At 40.5% G+C, this 21,353-nt stretch overlaps 1 protein-coding gene across 1 annotated transcript in view; it reads left to right on the forward strand.

Annotated features, from left to right (window-relative positions):
- The window catches only part of HK1 (hexokinase 1), a 69,294-nt gene that overhangs the window by 35,439 nt on the left and 12,502 nt on the right, over window positions 1-21,353 (forward strand). The window contains exons 6-15 of the mRNA XM_074958909.1: window positions 229-328; window positions 420-603; window positions 4,211-4,366; window positions 7,109-7,342; window positions 9,270-9,574; window positions 12,313-12,461; window positions 12,574-12,693; window positions 14,744-14,839; window positions 15,943-16,042; window positions 19,889-20,072. Coding sequence (XP_074815010.1) covers window positions 229-328; window positions 420-603; window positions 4,211-4,366; window positions 7,109-7,342; window positions 9,270-9,574; window positions 12,313-12,461; window positions 12,574-12,693; window positions 14,744-14,839; window positions 15,943-16,042; window positions 19,889-20,072 — 1,628 coding nt within the window. The remainder of the gene's footprint in view (window positions 1-228; window positions 329-419; window positions 604-4,210; window positions 4,367-7,108; window positions 7,343-9,269; window positions 9,575-12,312; window positions 12,462-12,573; window positions 12,694-14,743; window positions 14,840-15,942; window positions 16,043-19,888; window positions 20,073-21,353) is intronic.

Consider the following 21,353-nt stretch of genomic DNA (forward strand, 5'->3'; position numbering starts at 1 on the left):
ATAGGCAGGAAGAGTAGGGGTGATTTTCTTAAGAACAATATTCCTGTTTACAAGCAAATACTGTATCTGTAGTAATAGAGAAATTGATTGGTATAAGCAGAGTTGTCTTTAAATATAATGTTTTTCAAAGTTCTGTGGGGTCAGTGACATTCTACATTGATGTATTGATATTGATTTTTTTTTTAAGAAAAGTGTGTGATATAAGTAAAATTCTGTTTTCTCCTTCAGGACTATGATGCAGACATCATGGCTGTTGTAAATGACACAGTAGGAACAATGATGACCTGTGGGTTTGATGACCAGCGTTGTGAAGTTGGCTTGATTATAGGTGACATTCATTCCTCTGCTACAGTGGACATACTGCATTTTGTTTTTTGTTGGCTTGTTTTGTTAATATCTGCTAGTATCTTTTCCTAAAGGTACTGGCACGAATGCCTGCTACATGGAAGAAATGAGGCATATTGATCTGGTAGAAGGTGATGAGGGGAGGATGTGCATTAACACTGAGTGGGGAGCCTTTGGAGATGATGGGTCACTAGAAGACATCAGAACTGAGTTTGACAGGGAGATTGACCGTGGATCCCTCAATCCTGGAAAACAACTGTAAGTGAGACTTTCATTTGCTTATTTAGTGGCACAAAATGATTGAGACTAATCTATAAACTCATAGCAGAGCAATCTCAGGATTAGGCATTTTAGTGAGGCAGTACAGGAAGCAGCCCTGTGAAGTCTGTTACATTTAAAACTGTTCCACCTTGTGGTCTACAAACCGTAGGCCCAAATTCCCACTTCACCACATTCTTAACCTGTTAAAGTTTGGTTTACAGGCCCAAAAACTCAGGCACTTGCTGCTGTGCTTGGACTCCAATGAATTTAAATATCTTGCACCGAGAGATCTCAGTGAAACCAGTGATTTTTTTTCTTCTCCATCCCCCACACCACCTCTCTTCTCACAGCTATCTGTATGGCTCATCCCATATACCTGTTTTCCCTTTCAAACTTCCTGCACTCTCAGCAGGCTCTCGGACCTTTGTCCCATGTAAATCACCTCTCTGCAGCAGGCTGGGAGAATTTCGGTGAGTCTAAGGTTGGTGAAGGAGAACAAATCAAGTTGTACTTTGGATGGCTCTCAGGTCTTTTAGCTTTTGATATCTCTCTGATCTTCAGGCTGGATTTACAACTTTCCTGCTGGAATTTATTGCTGCCTGGTGGCTGCTTTAAACTTGCCCAGCTGGTTATGACTCCAAGTAGAGACTGGGTGCAGCAGAAGATTTGGGTCATGGTTCGTAGAACAAATGTGGGCTGTCTGAACTGGGGAGAGGGAAGCAAGATAGCTCTGTTTTACTACCTGGTAATAAATGTGTTAAGATGGGGACTGCAGTAGGTGGAGGCACTGGTGCTAGCTATGCTGATAATATGCCCATAAAGCAGTGGGGCTAAGGGAGGTTTAGTACTGCATGTTTGTGAACCATAGAAAAGGAGGAGGAAACACTCCATCCACTGAACTTTTGTTAGCACTTGTGAAATCACTTCCTGAGACACCATTGTATTCAGCATCATTTTTAGTCAGGAATATCTCTGATTCCCCTGTACTGTAGCCTGGAAACCCCCTACCACACAGCCATGCATTTCCTCCCTTTCATTACTGCATGGTCTCTAAGTCTTTTGCTTCTCAGTACTGATCATTGTTTGGTCCAGACAGAATCCTGTTGCCTGAGATTTTTCCTTGTAAACAAGCATGCGTTCACCCACCCAAATAGCTTTACTAGACAGGTTGGGTGTGGTTACAGCGCCCCGTCTAGCCTGATTGTTTGAGAGTTTATTACTGGTGGAATAGACTTGTCATTCATTTTACTACCACCTTGGTCATAGCAATATTGTCAGGGTTGGTCCTTGATAAATAGTAATGGTTGTAGTTCTTTATTTCTGTCTTGGCTTGTTCATTTTCCAGGCTTGTCTCAGTGATCACTGAAGGAGTCCATTTTACAGTATTAAACAGCCCTATTACAGTACAATACATGCTATAGAATGCTGGCTAATGTGCTAAAGTTAACCAGAATGATCTCTGTTATTTGGTTTAATATGGAAGAACGATATTTATAAATTGTCTTTGATAGTTGGCACTTAGTCTAGGCTTAAGAGGTTAAAGAAACATTTTGCATACTGCCATGCACTTGGAAGGGTTAAAACAACAGTTAAAAAGGGGAATGAAGAAGCACTTGTCTCTTTGCTAGAAGAGTATGGTGACAGTTCAGTAGATTCTGCTTCTGTCATTTTGTTTAAAGCTACTCAGATCAGTATTTGAACTGGATCACATAAAACCCAGTTAGTTTGCTCTTTACTTCAAAACTATCCTGTAGGCTATTGAAAAGGATAACTTCCCAGTGAGTCTGAGGTGCAGGATTTTGTCTGAGGGCTGGTCTGCTCTGCAAAGTTACATCTCTCATGGCTGTGAAAATCCACACCCCTGAGAGATGTAGTTAAGTCGACCTAACCCCCAGTGTAAATGGTGCTAGGTCAGTGGAAGAATTCTACAGCCTCTTGAAGAGGTAGATTACCTGCAGCAGCAGGAGAACCCCTTCCATCACTGTAGTAAGCATCTACACCAGGGGTGGGCAAACTTTGTGGCCTGAGGTACCACGTTGGGGTTGCGAAACTGTATGGAGGGCCAGTTAGGGAAGGCTGTGCCTCCCCAAACATCCTGGCCTCTGCCCCCTCCCACTTCATGCCCCCTGACCCACCCCCTCAGAAACCCCCCTGCTCCTTGTCCCCTAACGCCCCTCCTGGGACCCCACCCCCTATCCGACCCCCCCCCCCCCCCTGCTCCCTGACTGCGCCGACCCCTATCCATACCCCTGCCCGCTGACAGGCCCCCTGGGACTCCCATGCCTATCCAACCCCCCTGTTCCCCATCCCCTGATTGCCCCCTGGGACCTCCTGCCACTTATCCAACCCCCCCGCTTCCCGCCCCCTTACCATGCCGCTCAGAGCATCAGGACTGGCAGCCGTGCTGCCCATGCAGTGGGACGGGGGACAGCGGGGGAGGAGCCGGGGGCTAGCCTCCCTGGCCGGGAGCTCAGGGACCAGGCCGGATGTGGCCCGTGGGCCGTAGTTTACCCATCTCTGATATGCACTGAAGCATTTCAGTGGCACAGCTGCAGTAGTTGTGTTCAAAGTGGAGACATAGCATAAGTTATGGATGTCACTGATGCTGATGTTGAATTTACTTGTCAGTTTCAGTTCAGTCTAATTTCCTGCATTCAGCCTGTATTAGCACAACCTTGTGAAATTGTTTGCTCCGCCTCATCTGAGGCAGCTAATGTAAAATAAAATCCTATTAGCTTGTTCATTATCTTAATTATCTTGCTGGTAAGGGTGGATGAGTAGACACTATGCCTGAGCAGGTACCTTTCCGTGATGACTTTGAGGTTCTGTTAGCCCCACTGCTGCTACTTTGCCCTGAATCTCGTCTGAATCCAACACTTGGTTTTGTCGCACCTTTGCTTCCAGTGCTTCTTACCCTCAGTAGTATCAGATGTTATCATGTTGTGCTGACTGTTTCTTGTCAGCTCTAATTTAGTATTATTTCCTGCATTTAGGGTCCATAGTTAGCCAGCCCTGCCTATCCTGAATCCTGATCCTCCTTGTCTGTTCTGTTGATGTGCTATTTTCAGAACTATTACTGTTGACTCAAAAATTCTCATTGTGTCATGCGGTGGGGGCATTTATGTACATAACAGTCCAGATTTTCAGCCAGGCCTTAGCCCAGCTTCTCTGCTAGCATGTATTTGCAGTTCTGCTCTTGCATGTATTTGCAGGTGCAGACCATACCACTAAGTATTGTAGATCAAGCAGGTGACTTATAGATGCAAATCAGGTACTGTACTTAACCATCTAAGTGACAGAATTTCACCCACCATTATTTGCAGATGCGTTTTTGGCCTCTCTAAGGTTTCTCTGTATAATGAGGGCACTTTCCACTCATAACCCTTATCCTGTGTCTGTCACATATTTGAATGGTCTTAATTCACTAAATGATATTGCCGGAGTTGTAGCAAATAGCAGCATATGGTTTCTCCTCTTAGTAGAAAAGATGGGAGGTAGAAAAGCATCAAAGGTGACTTACTTCTGAACTTTATATCTAAAGTCTGAATCTGAGAGTTCACTGTGAAAACTTTCAACTTGTGTGTTTTTTTTGTTGTTGTTACAGGTTCGAGAAGATGGTCAGTGGACTGTACATGGGTGAGCTGGTCAGGCTTATCCTTGTAAAGATGGCCAAAGAGGGGCTACTGTTCGAGGGGCGAATCACTCCAGAGCTTTTAACCAAAGGAAAATTTGAAACGAAACATGTGTCTGCCATAGAAAAGTGAGCAACTCATTTCTTGCTTGCTTTCTTTCTCTTTTTTTCTTTCTGTGATTTGTAAAAGCATCAGCACGTATGCAATTTTGTGGCCACCTCTTCCTTTCTTAATTCTTTGCTGGCCATTTCTTATTTGGCAGTGGCTAGGGAAGTGGGATATAATAATCTTGGTGGCTGCTGTGTGAACAAGGAGTTTCAGGGCAGGCTCTTGGTTGGGCTGTTGCAAACAGCTGCTTTCTTAGTGCAGTGTGAACAAGTAGTGTTTGTCCAATAGCAGTGGACTATAAATGTACTTAGTCTTGCCTCCCACAACCTTTTGGCTAATGTTCCTACATTTACAGAGTTCTGGGTCACAATTGCCAAATGCGTAAAGTAAAGCTGGGACATTGATCTCAAATGAACCTAAAACTTAAGTATAAAATTAGATCTAGGATCTGATTCTTATTTACATGAGGGCCCCCTTTACCCTACTCTGGGCAGTGTGAAGGGACCTTAAAATTGGTTTAAAGGTAATTGCATTTGCATCCACTTTAAAGTCCATTTACATTGCCAGAATTGTGTAAAGGGGGCTTTAGTGTAAATGAGAATCAGACCTCAAATCTGTTCACCAATTTAATATGGGAGCTCCAGTTTAGTAACGTACTTTATTAACTCAGAGTGCATTTATTAATCTCATTGGGAGTTCAAGCACCACTGCCATCAATAGTTATTGTTGCATGGTGGACTCCACTATTTCCAAACAGAGTCTTTCCCAGAACTGACTACCTGAGTGAGTGGTTTGCTACCCGTGCCTCCTCTTGTTCGTGTTGGCATTGTGCATTTTTGTCAGCATTTCTGGCAGTTTGCTGACTGTCATCCTTTCAGGAATGAGAGGTCAAAAGTAGAAACTAGAAATACTGATGTGCTGATGCACTTTGCCATTCTAAACCACTGTGCTTTCTGGGGTAGGAATGATAGTGAAGCACAGTCTGTCGGCATGCCTGTGGATGTGTGAATATTTTTGAAGTGCTATCAAGTCCTGGCAGGTGGTTTGTGTTTCTACTGAAACCTATCTCTACTATCTAGAACATTGCAACTACCATGTATTCCACCATGGTGTACCAGAAACATATTCTCCTAGCATGTAATTAAACCTGCTAAAAGCCTTGCTTAGTGTATCCTAGTAAATGCTTGTGTGACACCGTCTCCCATCTCCATATTACTGTCATATAGAAAATAAATAAATGTGAAAAGTATACAGAGCATCCCATCCAGTAAACAATAATAAATATTACACTGACCTATAAAATATGATGTGTTGAATGTGACAATGTCAACACCTTTTCAGTCAATACTTTTCAGTCACTACCCATTTTTTAAAATTTGTGTGACTGTATAATACTCTCCCTGAGCCAAATTTTTAAAAATCTGTTTCTGATTTTTGGGTCTACAATTTTTGGTGTGATATTGTGGGAACAATCAGTAATTTCTGAAACTTCTGTGGAGCCAACTTTCTTTCCCTACACACCTCCCTACATCATATTCCATAAGCAACTCCACATTAAAAGTGAAAATGGATCCAACTTACATTCACATGCATGTATAATCAGTAGAAAGCTGAGTGAAGAGAATTAAGATATTTTGGTGGTTAAAAACCATCAGGTGAGAATCACTGTGGAAAATTTCAGCACAAAAGGTTTGACAAAGTTATAAAAGTCTGAAAAACATGCTTTAGAATGAAAAATGCTATACCCATCTCTGTTCACCCTGGCCCTAATTCAGGAGACATTTAAAGCATGTGAGTATGGAATTACTCATGTGTTCCAAATTAGGCAGATGCTTAAGTAGCTTGCTGAATGGCGGCCTCCGCTTATCATTCAAAATTGTGAATTAGCTTATAATTTAAAAAAGTCAACAAGTCATAAAGAAATTTAATTACTCCTGGTGTGTAGAGGTGTACAGCTGAGACGCTTACTAGTTCCCTGGGGCATTTAACCAAAGGAACTTTAATGGCATTGCTGCTCTCTTTTTGCTTTGGAGGTGACAAACAACTGGCTTCCCCAGGCTTCTCCATGTCTTTTACTATCCTGCTCTTCCATGTACATGCCATGTTATCAGGTAACACTTGGCAGTAACAATATAAATATGATTGCCATAATTCAGATATGTGTGAAGCCAAACCAAAACGGCGGACAAAGTCACTAGTGAGTAGAATTGCTCATACAACCTGGCACAGTGAACAAACTTGCTCCCTGTTGGAGGTGAATCTTATAAACTCATCTTAATTAAGACGTGATATGCTTTCTGTCAAAAAATGTACTCGATGCCCAATGGCAAACAAATTTGGAGGGGATGAATAGCATTTTAAATACATATACGAGAGTAATCCAGCATTTTAAATATATATACATGAGTAGAATAGTATAGACAGAACTGGCGGTAACAGAATTGTTGAAACTACGTTGTACCACTGATAGAAATAATTTCATAGACTGTATATTTCCACTGGGCTTTACTGAAAAGCTGAATATTCTTAGCAAACATTATTTTGGCTTTACTCTCCCTTGTTTTGTACTTTGTGATTTTGTAGTCCAGTTAATAGAGAGATTGACGTGGGCTGATACAGCCCTCAACTGCTTTTTCTAAGACCCTTCTGAGACTTTCAGAACACTGTCATGTGGCAAAGCACCTGACATCAGATCATATTACTTCATTATGCATTTTATAATATAATGATAAAGAGTTCACTATTTAAATTCCTGTTTGTAGAAGCAAAGAAGGTCTGAATAAAGCCAAAGAAATTTTGACACGTCTTGGGGTAGAACCATCCCATGAAGACTGCATTGCTGTCCAGCACGTCTGTACAATTGTTTCATTCCGTTCTGCTAATCTGGTGGCTAGTACTTTGGGCGCGATTCTGAATCAATTGCGTGATAATAAAGGAGTAACCAGGCTGCGCACCACGGTGGGTGTGGATGGTTCCCTTTACAAGATGCATCCACAGTAAGTCCTGCTGTTTCTATAATTAACATTTGGCATCTGTTAGGATTCATATTTTGCAAAGGTCAGACATGTAACATGAGGCCAGCATCTTGATGTGGAGTCACGAATGAGATAAGTAAACAGAAGTTATGTGTGCGCATATGTATATTGAGAAATAAACATCTCTATGGAGAAATGTTGTTGCCTTCAACTGTAGGACTATGCTGGTAATTCAAAGGAGCCTAAGGGAAGTAGGTAACCAAATGTCACTGAAAGTAATTGGATGCCTGATTCCCTTATGTGCCTTTGAAAGTCCCAGCTGTAAAGGACAATTTATTTGATCAACAATACAGTTAAATATCCAAAGACTGTACTTTTGTGTCTGTGGACTGGGCTCTGAGGAGGAAACCCCAGTAATAGAATGTTATTCTTTATTACTTGTTTAAACTGAATTGTTTTGAAAATGACTTTGATAACCTCATTTCTCCAGTCTTCCCTTGCTTATACTTGGAAGTTAGAAGGAAAAAATAGCATCTGCCTTTCCTTGTCCATTTAAAAGCAGCTTATTTGTTTCTCTATTTCTAAGCTGCATTTTTATAATATACTAATTCAGATTTATGTAAACTTGATAGAGGAGGCACTTATTTTTTTAATGTGTATCAAAGTTGCCATGAGGCTTGTTTACAGTTACTTGAAAATATTCTAGTTCTAACAATTAAACCAGTGACCAAGGCTTTGGTTCTGCAGACACTTACCTGTGAAGTCATTGGGTTAGAGTTAAGCACGTGCATAAGTGTTTGCAGGATCAGCACCAAAACCACAAAACTGACAGAAATAACAACGGTGCAGGCTTGATTTTTTTTTTAGTATTCTTCATGTGCAAAGGCTGGAATGTTTTTTTCATGAGGTGATAATCTGTTTCATACATTAGTTAAAAATTAGTCCTAACAAATGGTTTTACTCTAATCTGCAATACCATTGTAGTCAGTATCAGAATTTTGGTGTACACAAAAGCTGGAAGTGTGTACCACCTCTAATGAAAAATATCTAGTTGGAAAAGTTAATTACTTGAAATATTTTGATACTGCTTAGGGGGTGGAGCATATAGTATAGATACATTGTAGATGGAACATAAAGGAGAAGGATCAGTATTGTGTATGGAGTATTTCTGGAAGAAACAAAAATGTTTGCATTTCTTAAATCTTTTTGTGGAAATTTTCTGGTATTTTGGTGAATTTTTTTAATTTTTTTGTTCAAAATGAAAATATTCCCTGAAAATGTTTGTTATGGAAAAAACTCCATTTATTTTTATCACCTCCTACTATATGTAAGGTATCTAGTGCATGCTGTTTGTTTATTTTCTGGTGTTTTTTAGTTTATAAGCTGATATTTTGAGCTTTTTAATTTTTTTATACGTTTCCCCTTAAGTATTAAAAATAAAAATAAAAAATATTGTGATACCAGCTAAAAGGAATCTGTGTAGTAACATAAGAGATGCCATAGTGGCTCACACCGTAGGATGATCCAGTTTGATCCTGATATATCCTCTTAGGAGGATGATATTCTGAGAGTTTTTTTTTTCCAGGGCTTTTGCTAGGATTTTATCTGAATTCAGGAAAAAAATCTGTCTATGGCATGAATACTTTTCCACTCTACCCTTTCATCATGATGATTCCTTTTACATTGGAAGACATGCTTCAGCTTGTGTGATATGAGGAAAAAACTGCCCAAGGAGGCTTGGGGTTGGTGCAGGTGCATGTGCATGCTTGGTTGGGGCACTTGAAAGGAAAACCCCATTGTGCAGCAAAAAGGAGGGATTGGCAAATTTCAAAGACAGAAAAACTAATCTATTTCCCGTGCTCCTTTCATGTTTTATAGCCAGTGATGACCAGTGCAGATTTTTGAGCTGACCAGTGAGAGATTATGGTTTTACGATCTTCTCTTACAGATATGCCAGACGCTTGCAGAAAACAACGAGGCGATTAGTTCCTGACTCTGAAGTGCGATTCCTTCTGTCTGAGAGTGGCAGTGGAAAGGGTGCTGCAATGGTCACAGCAGTAGCATACAGGTTGTCTGAGCAGCACAGGCTGATAGATGAGACTCTGGCTGAATTCAAGCTTACTCACGAGCAGCTGTTGCAGATTAAAAACAGGATGCGAACAGAAATAGAAGCTGGGCTGAGGAAGAAAACTCATGAAAATGCAAAAGTAAAAATGCTGCCTACCTTTGTTCGCAGCACACCAGACGGAACAGGTAGTTTCATTATAATTGATGCAAGAGCAGCATGGTAAATACTAGGGCTGTCGATTAATTGCAGTTAACTCATGTGATTGACTCAAAAAAAAAGTAATCGCAATTAAAATTTTTTATCATGATTAAAAAAATTAATCACGATTAATCGCACTGTTAAACAGTTGAATACCAATTGAAATGTATTGCATGTTTTTGATGTTTTTCTACATTTTTAAATATATTGATTTCAATTACAACACGGTATACAAAGTTGACAGTGCTCACTTTATATTATTATTTGCACTGTAAAAATAGCAAATAAAAGAAATCGTATTTTTTAGTTCAACTCATACAGGTACTGTAGTGCAATCTCTTTATCGTGTAAATGTGACTCACAAATGTAGATTTTTTTTGTTGGTTACATAACTGCACTCAAAAACAAAACAATGTAAAACTTTAGCACCTACAAGTACACTCGGTCCTACTTCTTATTCAGCCAATCACTAAGAGAAACAAATTTGTTTACATTTATGGGAGATACTGCTGCCAGCTTCCTATTTACAATGTCACCTGAAAGTGAGAACAAGCATTCACATGGCACTTTTGTAGCCGGCATTGCAAGGTATTTACATGCCAGATATGCTAAACATTCGTATGCCCCTTCATGCTTCGGCCACCATTCCAGAGGACATGCTTCCATGCTGATGACGCTTGTTAAAAAAATAATGCGTTAATTAAATTTGTAACTGAACTCCTTGGGGGAGAATTATGTCTTCTGCTCTGTTTTACCCGCATTCTGCCATATATTTCATGTTATAGCAGTCTCGGATGACGTTCCAGCACGTTGTTCATTTTAAGAACACTTTCACTGAAAATTTGACAAAACACAAAGAAGGTACCAATGCAAGATTTCTAAAGCTATCTACCTCACTTGACCCAAGGTTTGAGAATCTGAAGTGCCTTCCAAAATCTGAGAGGAATGAGGTGTAGAGCATACTTTCAGAAGTCTTAAAAGAGCAACACTCTGATGCGGAAACTACAGAACCTGAACCACCAAAAAAGAAAATCAGCCTTTCTGCTGGTGGCATCTGACTTAGATGATGAAAATAAACATGCATCAGTCTGCACTGCTTTGGATGGTTATTGAGCAGAACTCATTATCGGCATGAACACATGTCCTCTGGAATGGTGATTGAAGCACAAAGAGACACATGAATCTTTAGTGCATCTGGCACATAAATATCTTGCAACACCAGCTACAATGGTGCCATGCGAACGCCTGTTTTCACTTTCAGGTGACCTTGTAAACAAGGTGCGGGCAGCATGATCACCTGCAAATGTAAACAAACTTGTTTGTCTGAGTGGCTGAACGAGAAGTAGGACTGAGTGTACTTGTAGGCTCTAAAGTTTTACATTGTTTTATTTTTTAATGCAGTTTTTTTTGTACATAATTCTACACTTGTAAGTTCAACTTTCATGATAAAGAGATTGCTCTACAGTACTTGTATTAGGTGAATTAAAAATACTATTTTGTTTGTTACAGTGCAAATATTTCTAATAAAAAAATAAATATGAAGTGAACACTGTACACGTTGTATTCTGTATTGTAATTGAAATCAATATATTAGAAAACATAGAAAATATCCAAAACCATTTAAATGGTATTCTGTTATTGTTTAACAGTGCGATTAATCCCACATTTAATTGCGATTAATTTTATTAATCACACCATTAATTGTGATTAATTTTTTTAATTGCTTGACAGCCCTAGGAAATACATAGCAGACTGTACTTCCAGCCAAGCAGGACGCTGTGGTGGAAGAAAACAAAAAACATAAACTTGGAGCTGAAATGCTAGTTTGTAATTTAATGAATTGGATCCAGCTAATGGATTTGTGTCTGGAGTATAGTCTGTTCACTACAAAACTCTTAAACCACCAAAAAGAGGAAATTCTGAGTCAAGGCTATAATTCCTCTTTTAACACAACATCTTCTGTAAGTTAGAGTGGCAGTTGTGAGCCTATACATAAATATAAATGCAGCTCCCTGCCCCACTGCTTTCCGTTAGTTGAGAGCTTGCAGGTACTTTTGCCTCATCTAGTACTTGGTGCAAAATCTGTAAGTCAGTGGGAGTGTTTCAGAGAACTTTTGAATCCAGTCCATGAAAAGTGGCTGGTTCCATTCTCATCGCTCCTAGATAGCAATTGATACATCAACCAATAGAGGCAGCCTCATGCTTTCTCTTGTCATCCATACACAGCAGAGAGAAAATGGCCACTCCCTTTTCTTCTTCCCTCACCTCCACTATCCTGTCTCAAGCACATGTACTGCTTAAGAAGACCACACTCTGCAATTGCTGAAGCAGGAACATAGCACCATCTGCTGGCTTCCTGGAGAATTCTTCACTTTTTAGAAAAAAGAAAAGGAGTACTCCTTTTCTTTTTGCGGATACAGACTAACATGGCTGCTACTCTGAAACCTGTCACTTTTTAGGGAATGTGCAGTTGAGCATGTGCAGTGGCAAAGACCACCTGGTTGCTGTTGTCTTTTGAAGGAGCTAAGTGGCAATGTATTTCTTCTGCTCCTTTCAATAAGCAGGGAGAAGGCTTAGAGTGAACATGAAAAATCTTTAAAGCCTTCAGACGATTGAGAGAACTTTCAGAGCCTTATGCCAAAACTCCTGCTTGGAAAATGAAAAATGGACACCTGCTTATGCTTTTTTTCCCGTGTTACTAAAATGTATAAATACTTTGTTACAGAGAATGGAGATTTTCTGGCTCTCGATCTGGGAGGAACAAACTTCAGAGTTTTGCTTGTGAAGATCCGTAGTGGTAAAAGGAGAACGGTTGAAATGCACAATAAAATATATGCTATTCCTATAGAGGTCATGCAGGGTACTGGAGAAGAAGTGAGCATTTCCATTTCTTTTTAGTATTATCACTTATTTTCAAAGAATGTGTGTGTATATTATTTAAATAAATATGACTAATTGTAATAATGTTTATATATTTCTTTTTAAGCTGTTTGATCACATTGTTAGCTGTATCTCAGACTTCCTGGATTACATGGGAATAAAAGGCGCACGACTTCCCCTTGGCTTTACATTTTCCTTCCCTTGCAAGCAGACCAGTTTAGATGCTGTAAGTTTTATAATATCTTGTATCTTTTGAATCCTGTCCTTTAGTGCTTCTTCTGGGCCTGATTCTCCACCCTCACACAGGCTACGTAATACTTCCTCACAAGAGTAGTTCTATTAAAGGTTGCAGTGGGAATGCTTGTGTGAGTAAGTCTGTGGAAAGAGTTGCAGAATTATGTGCCTTGAATGTAATACTGACTTCTGTAGTAGGTTTAACATTATTCTATTCAACACTATTTTTATTTCTCTACCACATTTTCATCTAGAATTCAACATCTACCACGTGTGGTTACATTCTGGGCAGTAACATTCTTTCCCTGTAATGTGATTTTTCTTTGGCTAAGGTTGTAGCATCTTCAAAGTGCAAATGATCCTTTATCTGGGACAGTGGCACCCCCTATTTCACTTTTTGTCTTGCATTTTCAGTGTTGAGCAGAATATGGAATGATTTAATTATCAGATTGCTTTTTAATTTTTGGAGATTTTGTCATTCAATTAGAATTCGTTGCTTTAGTCCAAATTAAAAAGTCGATGCAAATTTTGAAGAAGCAAAGAGATCTTTTCTCTAAATGTAGCTTCACAGTAAAATATTTGAAATTTGGAGTAAGTAGAAAATATATATAACATTCATATTGAAAATAAGAATAATAGTCATATGTAAAGGAGCGCACCAGTAATAGGTGCTCCGTGACTCTGAATCTTTAAGAGGCTTTTTTTTCCACTGTAAAGTGCTTATTTGTCTATGTCAGGTAGGCATTTTTAAAGTTAAAAACAAAGCCATAACATGGTGAGCTCTGTATAGAACAGGGGTTCTCAAACTGGGTTCGGGCCCCTTCAGGGGATCGTGAGGTTATTACATGGGGGAGGGGGGATCGTGAGCTGTCAGCCTCCACCCCAAACCCTGCTTTGCCTTCAGCATTTATAATGGTGTTAAATACATAAAAAAGTGTTTGTTTTTAATTTATAAGGGGGGGTAGCACTCAGAGGCTTGCTATGTGAAATAGGTCACCAGAACAAAAGTTTGAGAACCACTGGTCTAGAAACTATGGTTGAGGGTGAACCACTTACAGTATCAGGGAACAGAATTAATCACCTTCAGCTTGAAAAATGGTCCTTTTACCGAAGTCAGTTAAAAGAGCTGTTCCAGCCAGGAGAGAGAACCTGAGCATGACTGAAATACACATTATATGCCAGGGTGGCCAACCTATGGCTGCGGAGCCACATGCGCCTCTTCAGAAATTAATATGTAGCTCCTTGTATAAGCACCGACACTGGGGCTGGAGCTACAGGCGCCAACTTTCTAATGTGCTGGGGGGTGCTCAGTGCTCAACCCCTGGCTCTGCCACAGGCCCTGCCCCCATTCCGCCCCCTCCCCCAAGCCTGCTGTGCCCTAGCTCCCCTCCCCCGTGCCCCCTTTGAGCCTCCTGCATGCCACGAAACAGCTGATTGGGAGGTGCAGGGAGGGAGGGGGAAGTGCTGATTAGTGGGGCTGCTGGTAGGTGGGAGGTGCTGGGAGCGGGGTTGGGGAGCTGATGGGGGTGCTGCTGACGTATTACTGTGCCTCTTTGGCAATGTGCATTGGTAAATTCTGGCTCCTTGTCAGGCTCAAGTTGGCCACCCCGGTATATGCTGTTCCGTAGAGGGTTGTGGTACATTCCTATACTTGTGGTGTATTTTCCCAGAGAACGCTGGAGATGCTCTTCCTTGTTTCAGCGCTCCATATCTGTGGTTCACAGGTGTACAATCCAACAACTGGGTTCCAGTCTGTAAGAGCCATGGTCATGTCTGTGAGATCACCACTGCCATCTGCATATAAAGTGGCATCCGGGTTAGAATATACAACCTCTCACAGTGGAACACTGTTGGTTTTGTCCCATGGGTTTAACTGCAGTTTGCAACAGATATGTTTGATATGTATGTGCTTTTATGTATGTTTATGTATTCAGTCTTTTAAACCTAAGTACGTGTTTCAGAATGGTTTTTTAAAAACTCTCATGTTCTAATGAAAGACATACTCAGAAACTTAGTAATGAATGCCTTTTTCTTCTTTTTAGGGTATCCTCCTCAACTGGACCAAAGGCTTTAAAACTACAGATTGTGAAGGAGAGGATGTAGTGTATTTGCTTAGGGAAGGCATTAGAAGGAGAGAGGTGACATTTCAATCTTTCATTATTTTCTTGAATGTATTTGTTAACTTGATTTTGTGTGATAGAATTCTTATGTCTCTGGCATTCTGTCATTGAGGAATTGGGATGCACTTTCCTTTTATATTTACACAAATGGTACACATCTTACAGCGGGGCTAGGAAATACACAAAAGAGAGATTCTTGCCAAACAAAACCACTTGTTTCTCCATGCTTGGTTGCTTTGTGGGGATAGCGTATGTGGAGTCCAGTTGGTAGGTAGGAGCTATGAGGGGATGGGGCATGCTCAGTGCAGATGGAATCCTCAGGGAAATTATTTACCAAACTTTAACACATCTCTCTACTGAGCATATGTGAACTGACATTTTTCAGAGGCTTGTAATTTGGCCAAATTTAGGTGAGTTTTCGTTGGGATGACAAAAGGCACATCCCTGACACCAAGGCAATACCCCAGCCAAATTTCAGGTCCCTGCTCCAAAGAATGGAGATACTAGAGTTTCTCAACAAAATGCTTGTAAGAGGGTGTTGTTGTTGTTGTTTTAAAAAATAGGCAAAACGTATTTTTCCCTATTGTATTCTTGGAAATGGCAGAACTTTTCTAGGCTAAATTTTCCAGAACAATTCAGCCTGAGACAACCAGCAGGCATGGAAAGTTTCAGCCTGCATGGTTTAAGCTTGACACAGTTTCTTATAATGAAAAGCTTTGAGCAACATTCACTATATGACTGCCTATAGTGTGTGTGTGAATGTGAATGTGAATGAATAGTGAGTGTTCTCTTATCCCTAGATAAGAAGTTAATATTAAAAATGTCCTAACCTAAATTTGTATTTGCATTGCAATAAAGTAGTATACTTTACAGCTCCAGCACAATATACAGTACCAGTAAGTCATGATACCTGCATGCAAATTATATTACTACTTCTGGTTTTAAAAGAAAAAAATCATTTGATTCTTGAATATTAAGTTTATATTTGTATTTGTTTGTACGCAACACGTTTTAGACAGTTGGTTAATTCCTTGCAGGCTAACAACCATTGCAAGGGTTGGTTTGATATATTGCAAACAAAGCAATACTTTTTCTATAGAAATATATTTTTTTCTTCAAAGGAATTTGACTTAGATGTTGTGGCAGTGGTGAATGATACAGTTGGCACGATGATGACTTGTGCATATGAAGATCCAAATTGTGAAATAGGACTCATTGTGGGTAGGTATTAGTTACTTTTTTATTTTTATTTCAACTGTAGTATATTCTTCTAAAGAAATAATTTTGTTCAATTAAGACTATTAGGACACATGATTGGGTGTGTTTCCTCTAATTCCTATTGTTAACTAAACCTGTATCTGGGATGTTTGTGGAGTTTTTCAAACCTGACTTAACATTTCTTCTCCTGATGAATAGGATAATAGTTTCCTTGAAAAGTGTAACCTGAATCCATCCGATAGTTTTAAAACCTAGACCTGGATATATAATATTAACAGGAGAAATGTGCTGTTTCCCCCATTGATATTTTTGCCAGTTTCATTTTAATACAGAGAATACAGAAGTGAAATATAGCTTTTGACTAATAGACATTCCCCTGAGCCATCTATTTAAGTCAGTTAGGTGAAAAAAATCAACAAATATATTAGTTCTTTTTTGTTTGATCATTAGAAATATTGGCTAATAAATATGAACCAATACTGACTATTTTAACTTGAAAATCAGTCTGTTTCACAGAATTAATGCAAAAGTGACCACATAAAATTGCCAGTACGTGGTTACCCATTAGTTTATTCTGTAATATGTATCCCTAATTCACTAGTATGCTGACCCACATCTTGCTTGGTCATGTGGTCTGCCCAAGACAGACTTGTAAAGCAAAGCACACCAATTCCCAGCAGCTGCGCATTCCGCAAGCCTTGGTAAGCAAAGTGCACTGTACTGCAGCTGTATTCCAAGCAGTAAAACCGCTTTAGAGTTGCCAACCCTCCAGGAGTGTCCTGGAGTCACCAAGAATTAAAGATTAATTTTTAATTAAAGATTGTGTTGTGATGAAACCTCCAGGAATATGTCCAACAAAAATGACAATCCTACCTGAGATAATGCCACAGGAGATTTTACTAGATTTAGCTAAAATGCCACCCAGGGGATGTAAATAGGTGCATGTGAAATCCCAGAGCTGCTTTTTTTTTTTTTTTTTTTTTTTTAATTTAATTTTCTTTGGGCCAAGTTCTGTGAGATTGAGAAGGCCAGTCACCAAGTAGTTTTTCCCATAGGGAAAGGGAATGGAAGTTGGAAGCCTAAACAGAAATTTTAGATTGCAAAACTCATTCTGTCTGTTGTGAACATTTGTGGTAAATTGCCAGGAATTTCACACCCAGATAGGATTTAGTAAAATATCAAAAATTAGTCAGTGTCACGCAGTTTGGGCAAGTTTTGTCTGCAAAACTCTGACTGTGTTATATGCTTGAGTACAAGATTGCCAGGATAAAGGGCAAATTGTCTTCGGAGTCATAAAAGTCTACTTGTATGAATATTCAGTGTTGTAGATGCATTGGTCCCAGGATATTAAGGAGATAAGGTGGGTGAGGTAAATCTTTTATTGGACAAACTTCTGTTGGTGAGAGAGACAAGCTTTTGAGCTTACACAGAGCTCATCTTCAGGTCTGGGAAATGTACTCAGTGTCACAGCTGAACAGAAGGTGGAACAGATTCTTTAGCGTAAGTAGTTAACGAACATTTCAAAGAACCATTCAAGTCATTAGAACTCATACAGAAGAATGATAAAAAGACAAAAACATCGTATCACCTCTGGGCGAACACTTTTCACAAAGTGATCGCTCTGTATCTGACCCCTCGGTCCTCATCCTCAAATGAAACCTGCACAACACCTTCAAAAGATGAGCTTGGGAGCTTAAATTCACTTTGCTAGACACTAAAAATCATGGACCGAATAAAGACACTGGAATTATGGTTTATAATAACAGTCTATAACCCACTAACAAACCCCCCCCCCAAGCTGTCTTCCCCGTCCCCCCCTTTTCCCTATGACTGGTGGAGTGTTAATGGGCCACTTCACCTTGAATGGTCCCTTGAAATATGTGTTCTTCGAGTGCTTGCTTATGTCCATCCCATGTAAGGTGTGCGTGCGCCATGTGTACTGTTGCTGGAGATTTTTCCCTCAGTGGTATCTGTTGGGCCAGCTCTAGTGCCTCTGGAGCTGCACACTTATGCGCCGGAATAAAGGGCGCCACTGGCCCCGCATCCTACTAGTTCCTCCTTACCGCCCCTGATGGTTGCTGGAACAACCTTTTTTGCTGCGGCAAGACTTCTTCCCAGTGGTTTTTGGATTCCTTCTTCGTCGTCATCGTACTTTAGTGGATATCGTTTTTAAAAGTAGTGTTAATGTATATAGTTAGTCCCTGTCATCGAAGGACTTCTTCACTGCAGGGGCTGGGCATGCCCTGGTCACCAGGCTTCAAGCCTTGTGCCTACAGTGGCAAACCATGAGTAACCCTCACTCCAGCTCCTTAAAGTGCTTTGGGGAAACCCATGTGAGGGACAAGTGCCAGATCTGTCGGGACTTTCAGACCCTGTACTAAAAAGGACAGGGACATTGGGCTGAAGGCTATCCTCATGGAAGCCACCCTCAGACCAGTCTCAGAACCGAGCTGCTGTAATTCGGCACCAAGTACTTTGGCATTGGTGCAAAGTGCTCCCCCAGCATGGAGCTCTTCCAGTGCCAAGGAAGAAGCACAAGAAGCAGCACACCGACAGAGGGCACTCACTGGTGCAGAAGAGAGACAAGCAGGGAAAAGGCAGCATAGTGAGACCTGTGCTCGGCCACTCTTTTTCGCTCCCGGACTGTATCGGCACCATCAACTCTACCTATGGTGTTGAGTCTGGTGCGGAACCCTCCACCGACACCAGGAACCTACCACAGTGCCATTGACCATAGAGGCTTTCCAGGCAGCTAGGGACCTTCTTTCTCTCCCGCCAACCCCAATGGGACACCTGTCAATTCCGGTATCTGGAAGCAGGATGGAGCAAGAAACATTGGGCGCCTTCCTGGCACTGGGCCCCCCGGCACCTTCTAGGGGCAAACCTTCCCTGATTCCAGCATCCTAATCTCTGTTGCATTACTGGTCCCTGGAACCTTAGCACCATATGGAGGTGGATGCAGGTCAAGTTTAATACTGTGATTTTGGCAGGCTAACTAGAGAGAAAATGGAAACATTAACACGTGGCGTTCTCTTGTATGGGATTTATGGCAGTTGTGTTCTATGTGCATCAGGAAAACACTACCACATGTGAAATGGGTTTCTTTTTTGTTTTGCTGAGCAGTGGGCTTTTTCTGAAAATTTGGCTTTTTATCTTCTTTCTCAAATTAGAATTGGACAGCAATATGGAGAGGTTGCAGCTACAGAATAATTCAAGAGTTAGCCATTAACACTGGCAGGTGTACAATCCCTGTAATTTTCTTTCTTTTTTTTTTTTTTTTTTAATTTAGATGGATGTCAGAACTTTAGAAAAATATCCTAATATTAGGCCAAATACTGAGGTCCTTACTCAGGCAAGATTCTTATTGAACCCAGTGGGAGTTTTGGCTTAGTGAGTCAAAGCTAACTAATAACTTCAGGATTGCGATTTTGGCTTCAGATGCACATTAACTAGAGTTGCATGTTAATCTTCTGTCAGACGTTGTGCTGCTTTCCTCTTGTATTAAAAATTCTTAGGAAGCACTAGCCCAATTGGAATTGAAGAGTCTGGGTTCATCTGCTGCTAACTGTGCCCTGTACTGCATAAAGCGTGCTCCTCTCCGCCTTCCCATATGCAGTTCAGCCCTGGCCAGCTGGAGACTTCTTGCAGAGGAGGCACTGCATGGGTAACATCCCTATACCTCCCTGTACTAGCGAGGGGAGTATTTAGTTCCATCTCTTTATAAGTACTGAAGATTTATTATTATTACAATATGAAATTATTTTATAAATATGAAAAAAGCAGGTGAAAAAGCTCATAAGGGGTTCTACTGCTTGTTGTGGTATTTTAAAAAAAATAATCTTGTTTTAGGCACTGGCAGCAATGCATGTTACATGGAGGAAATGAGAAACGTAGAGATGGTAGAGGGAGATCAAGGACGAATGTGCGTGAACATGGAATGGGGTGCATTTGGAGACAATGGATGCCTGGACGACATCAGGACAAGTTATGACAAAGCTGTTGATGATTATTCGTTAAATGCTGGAAAACAAAGGTATTTAATGCTGAATTCTAGCAAGAAATATGTTGCAAAATTTATGGAATACTGATGTTCTAGGAATAAGTGATATTGCCTTCAGCTGATTTTAGAAGTGGTGTAATTAGATCTCCATTTACGGAAAATGGAGGGATTAAGAGGACATAATAGTTTGCACCGTCACTGTCCCCTGTTGGATCACTCTTGTTCCTGATTTCTCAGATGGATGACTTTCTCCATCTCTGACAGGTCAAGTGGTTGCAGTTTTTTCTCTTATGTCAACTCTGTGTTGGTCATCCTTGCCTTTGTCACCTCCAAGCTGTTAAACTGTACTGCACCTTGCTTGGGACTACCTTCTCACAGTCATCTGGAAATTTCAGCTACTGCAGAATGCAGCTGTCCACTTTTTGAATGCGGTGAGCTGTTACGTGCCCAGAACATCTGCTCAGAACTCTGTACTGGCCTCTTATTTGTGACCAGTTTAAATTAAAGGTTTTGGTGAGAACATGGAAGCGGGAGTATGTCAGAGTAGGCTTTGGAACTCTTAGTGCATGGTAGCAGGGTCTGCACAATGAGTTAACAAGTGGCAAGCTAGTGCGCTCCAGATTCACGCTGCAGCTTGCTGCACACTAACTCGCTGTGTACACAAGCCCTCATATAAATATACAGTAATTTATAAAAATATGATTGAAGTGAAAAAACACATGAGGAATACGGAGAAGGTGGCAGACTGCCTGGGAATCTCCAAAATTTGAAGTCTGTAAAGCTTCAGGCACTGAGGGAGCTGGGAGACGGTTCTTTGCAATGACAGCAAAGTGAGCATGGAACGAACTGCGAAAGGAGTATATAATTTAAAGAGAGTTAAGCACTTGAGAGAGGCCATTTATAGGATACAAAACTGTTCATGGAACTAATTGGACTGTATGGCCCCCTTCCAATGTGAAATGTTACTTTTGTACCCAGGTTGGATATAGGATCCAGTAAAATATCAGATTTGCACAAAGGACTGAGAAAGACACTGTAATGTAGTGAAGTATTGATTAAACAAAAAAAAGCGAAATGTACCTTGCAGTGAATTAACAGATGTGGAGCCTGGAGTGCTGTGTATAATTCTGGTCACCGATGTTAAAGAAAGATAAATTCAGACTAGAACAGATGCAGAGAAGGTGATCGTGGGAATGGAGAGTCTATTCTACAAGAGGAGACTGGGTGGAATGTTTATAAAGCAAATTAAATTGTGATTGTAGCACAAGTAAATATACCTGTGCAAATCTAGCTAGCACAGATAACAATCATAGT

The sequence above is a fragment of the Natator depressus genome, chromosome 7 (genome assembly GCF_965152275.1).
Source record: "Natator depressus isolate rNatDep1 chromosome 7, rNatDep2.hap1, whole genome shotgun sequence".
NCBI lineage: Eukaryota > Metazoa > Chordata > Testudines > Cheloniidae > Natator > Natator depressus.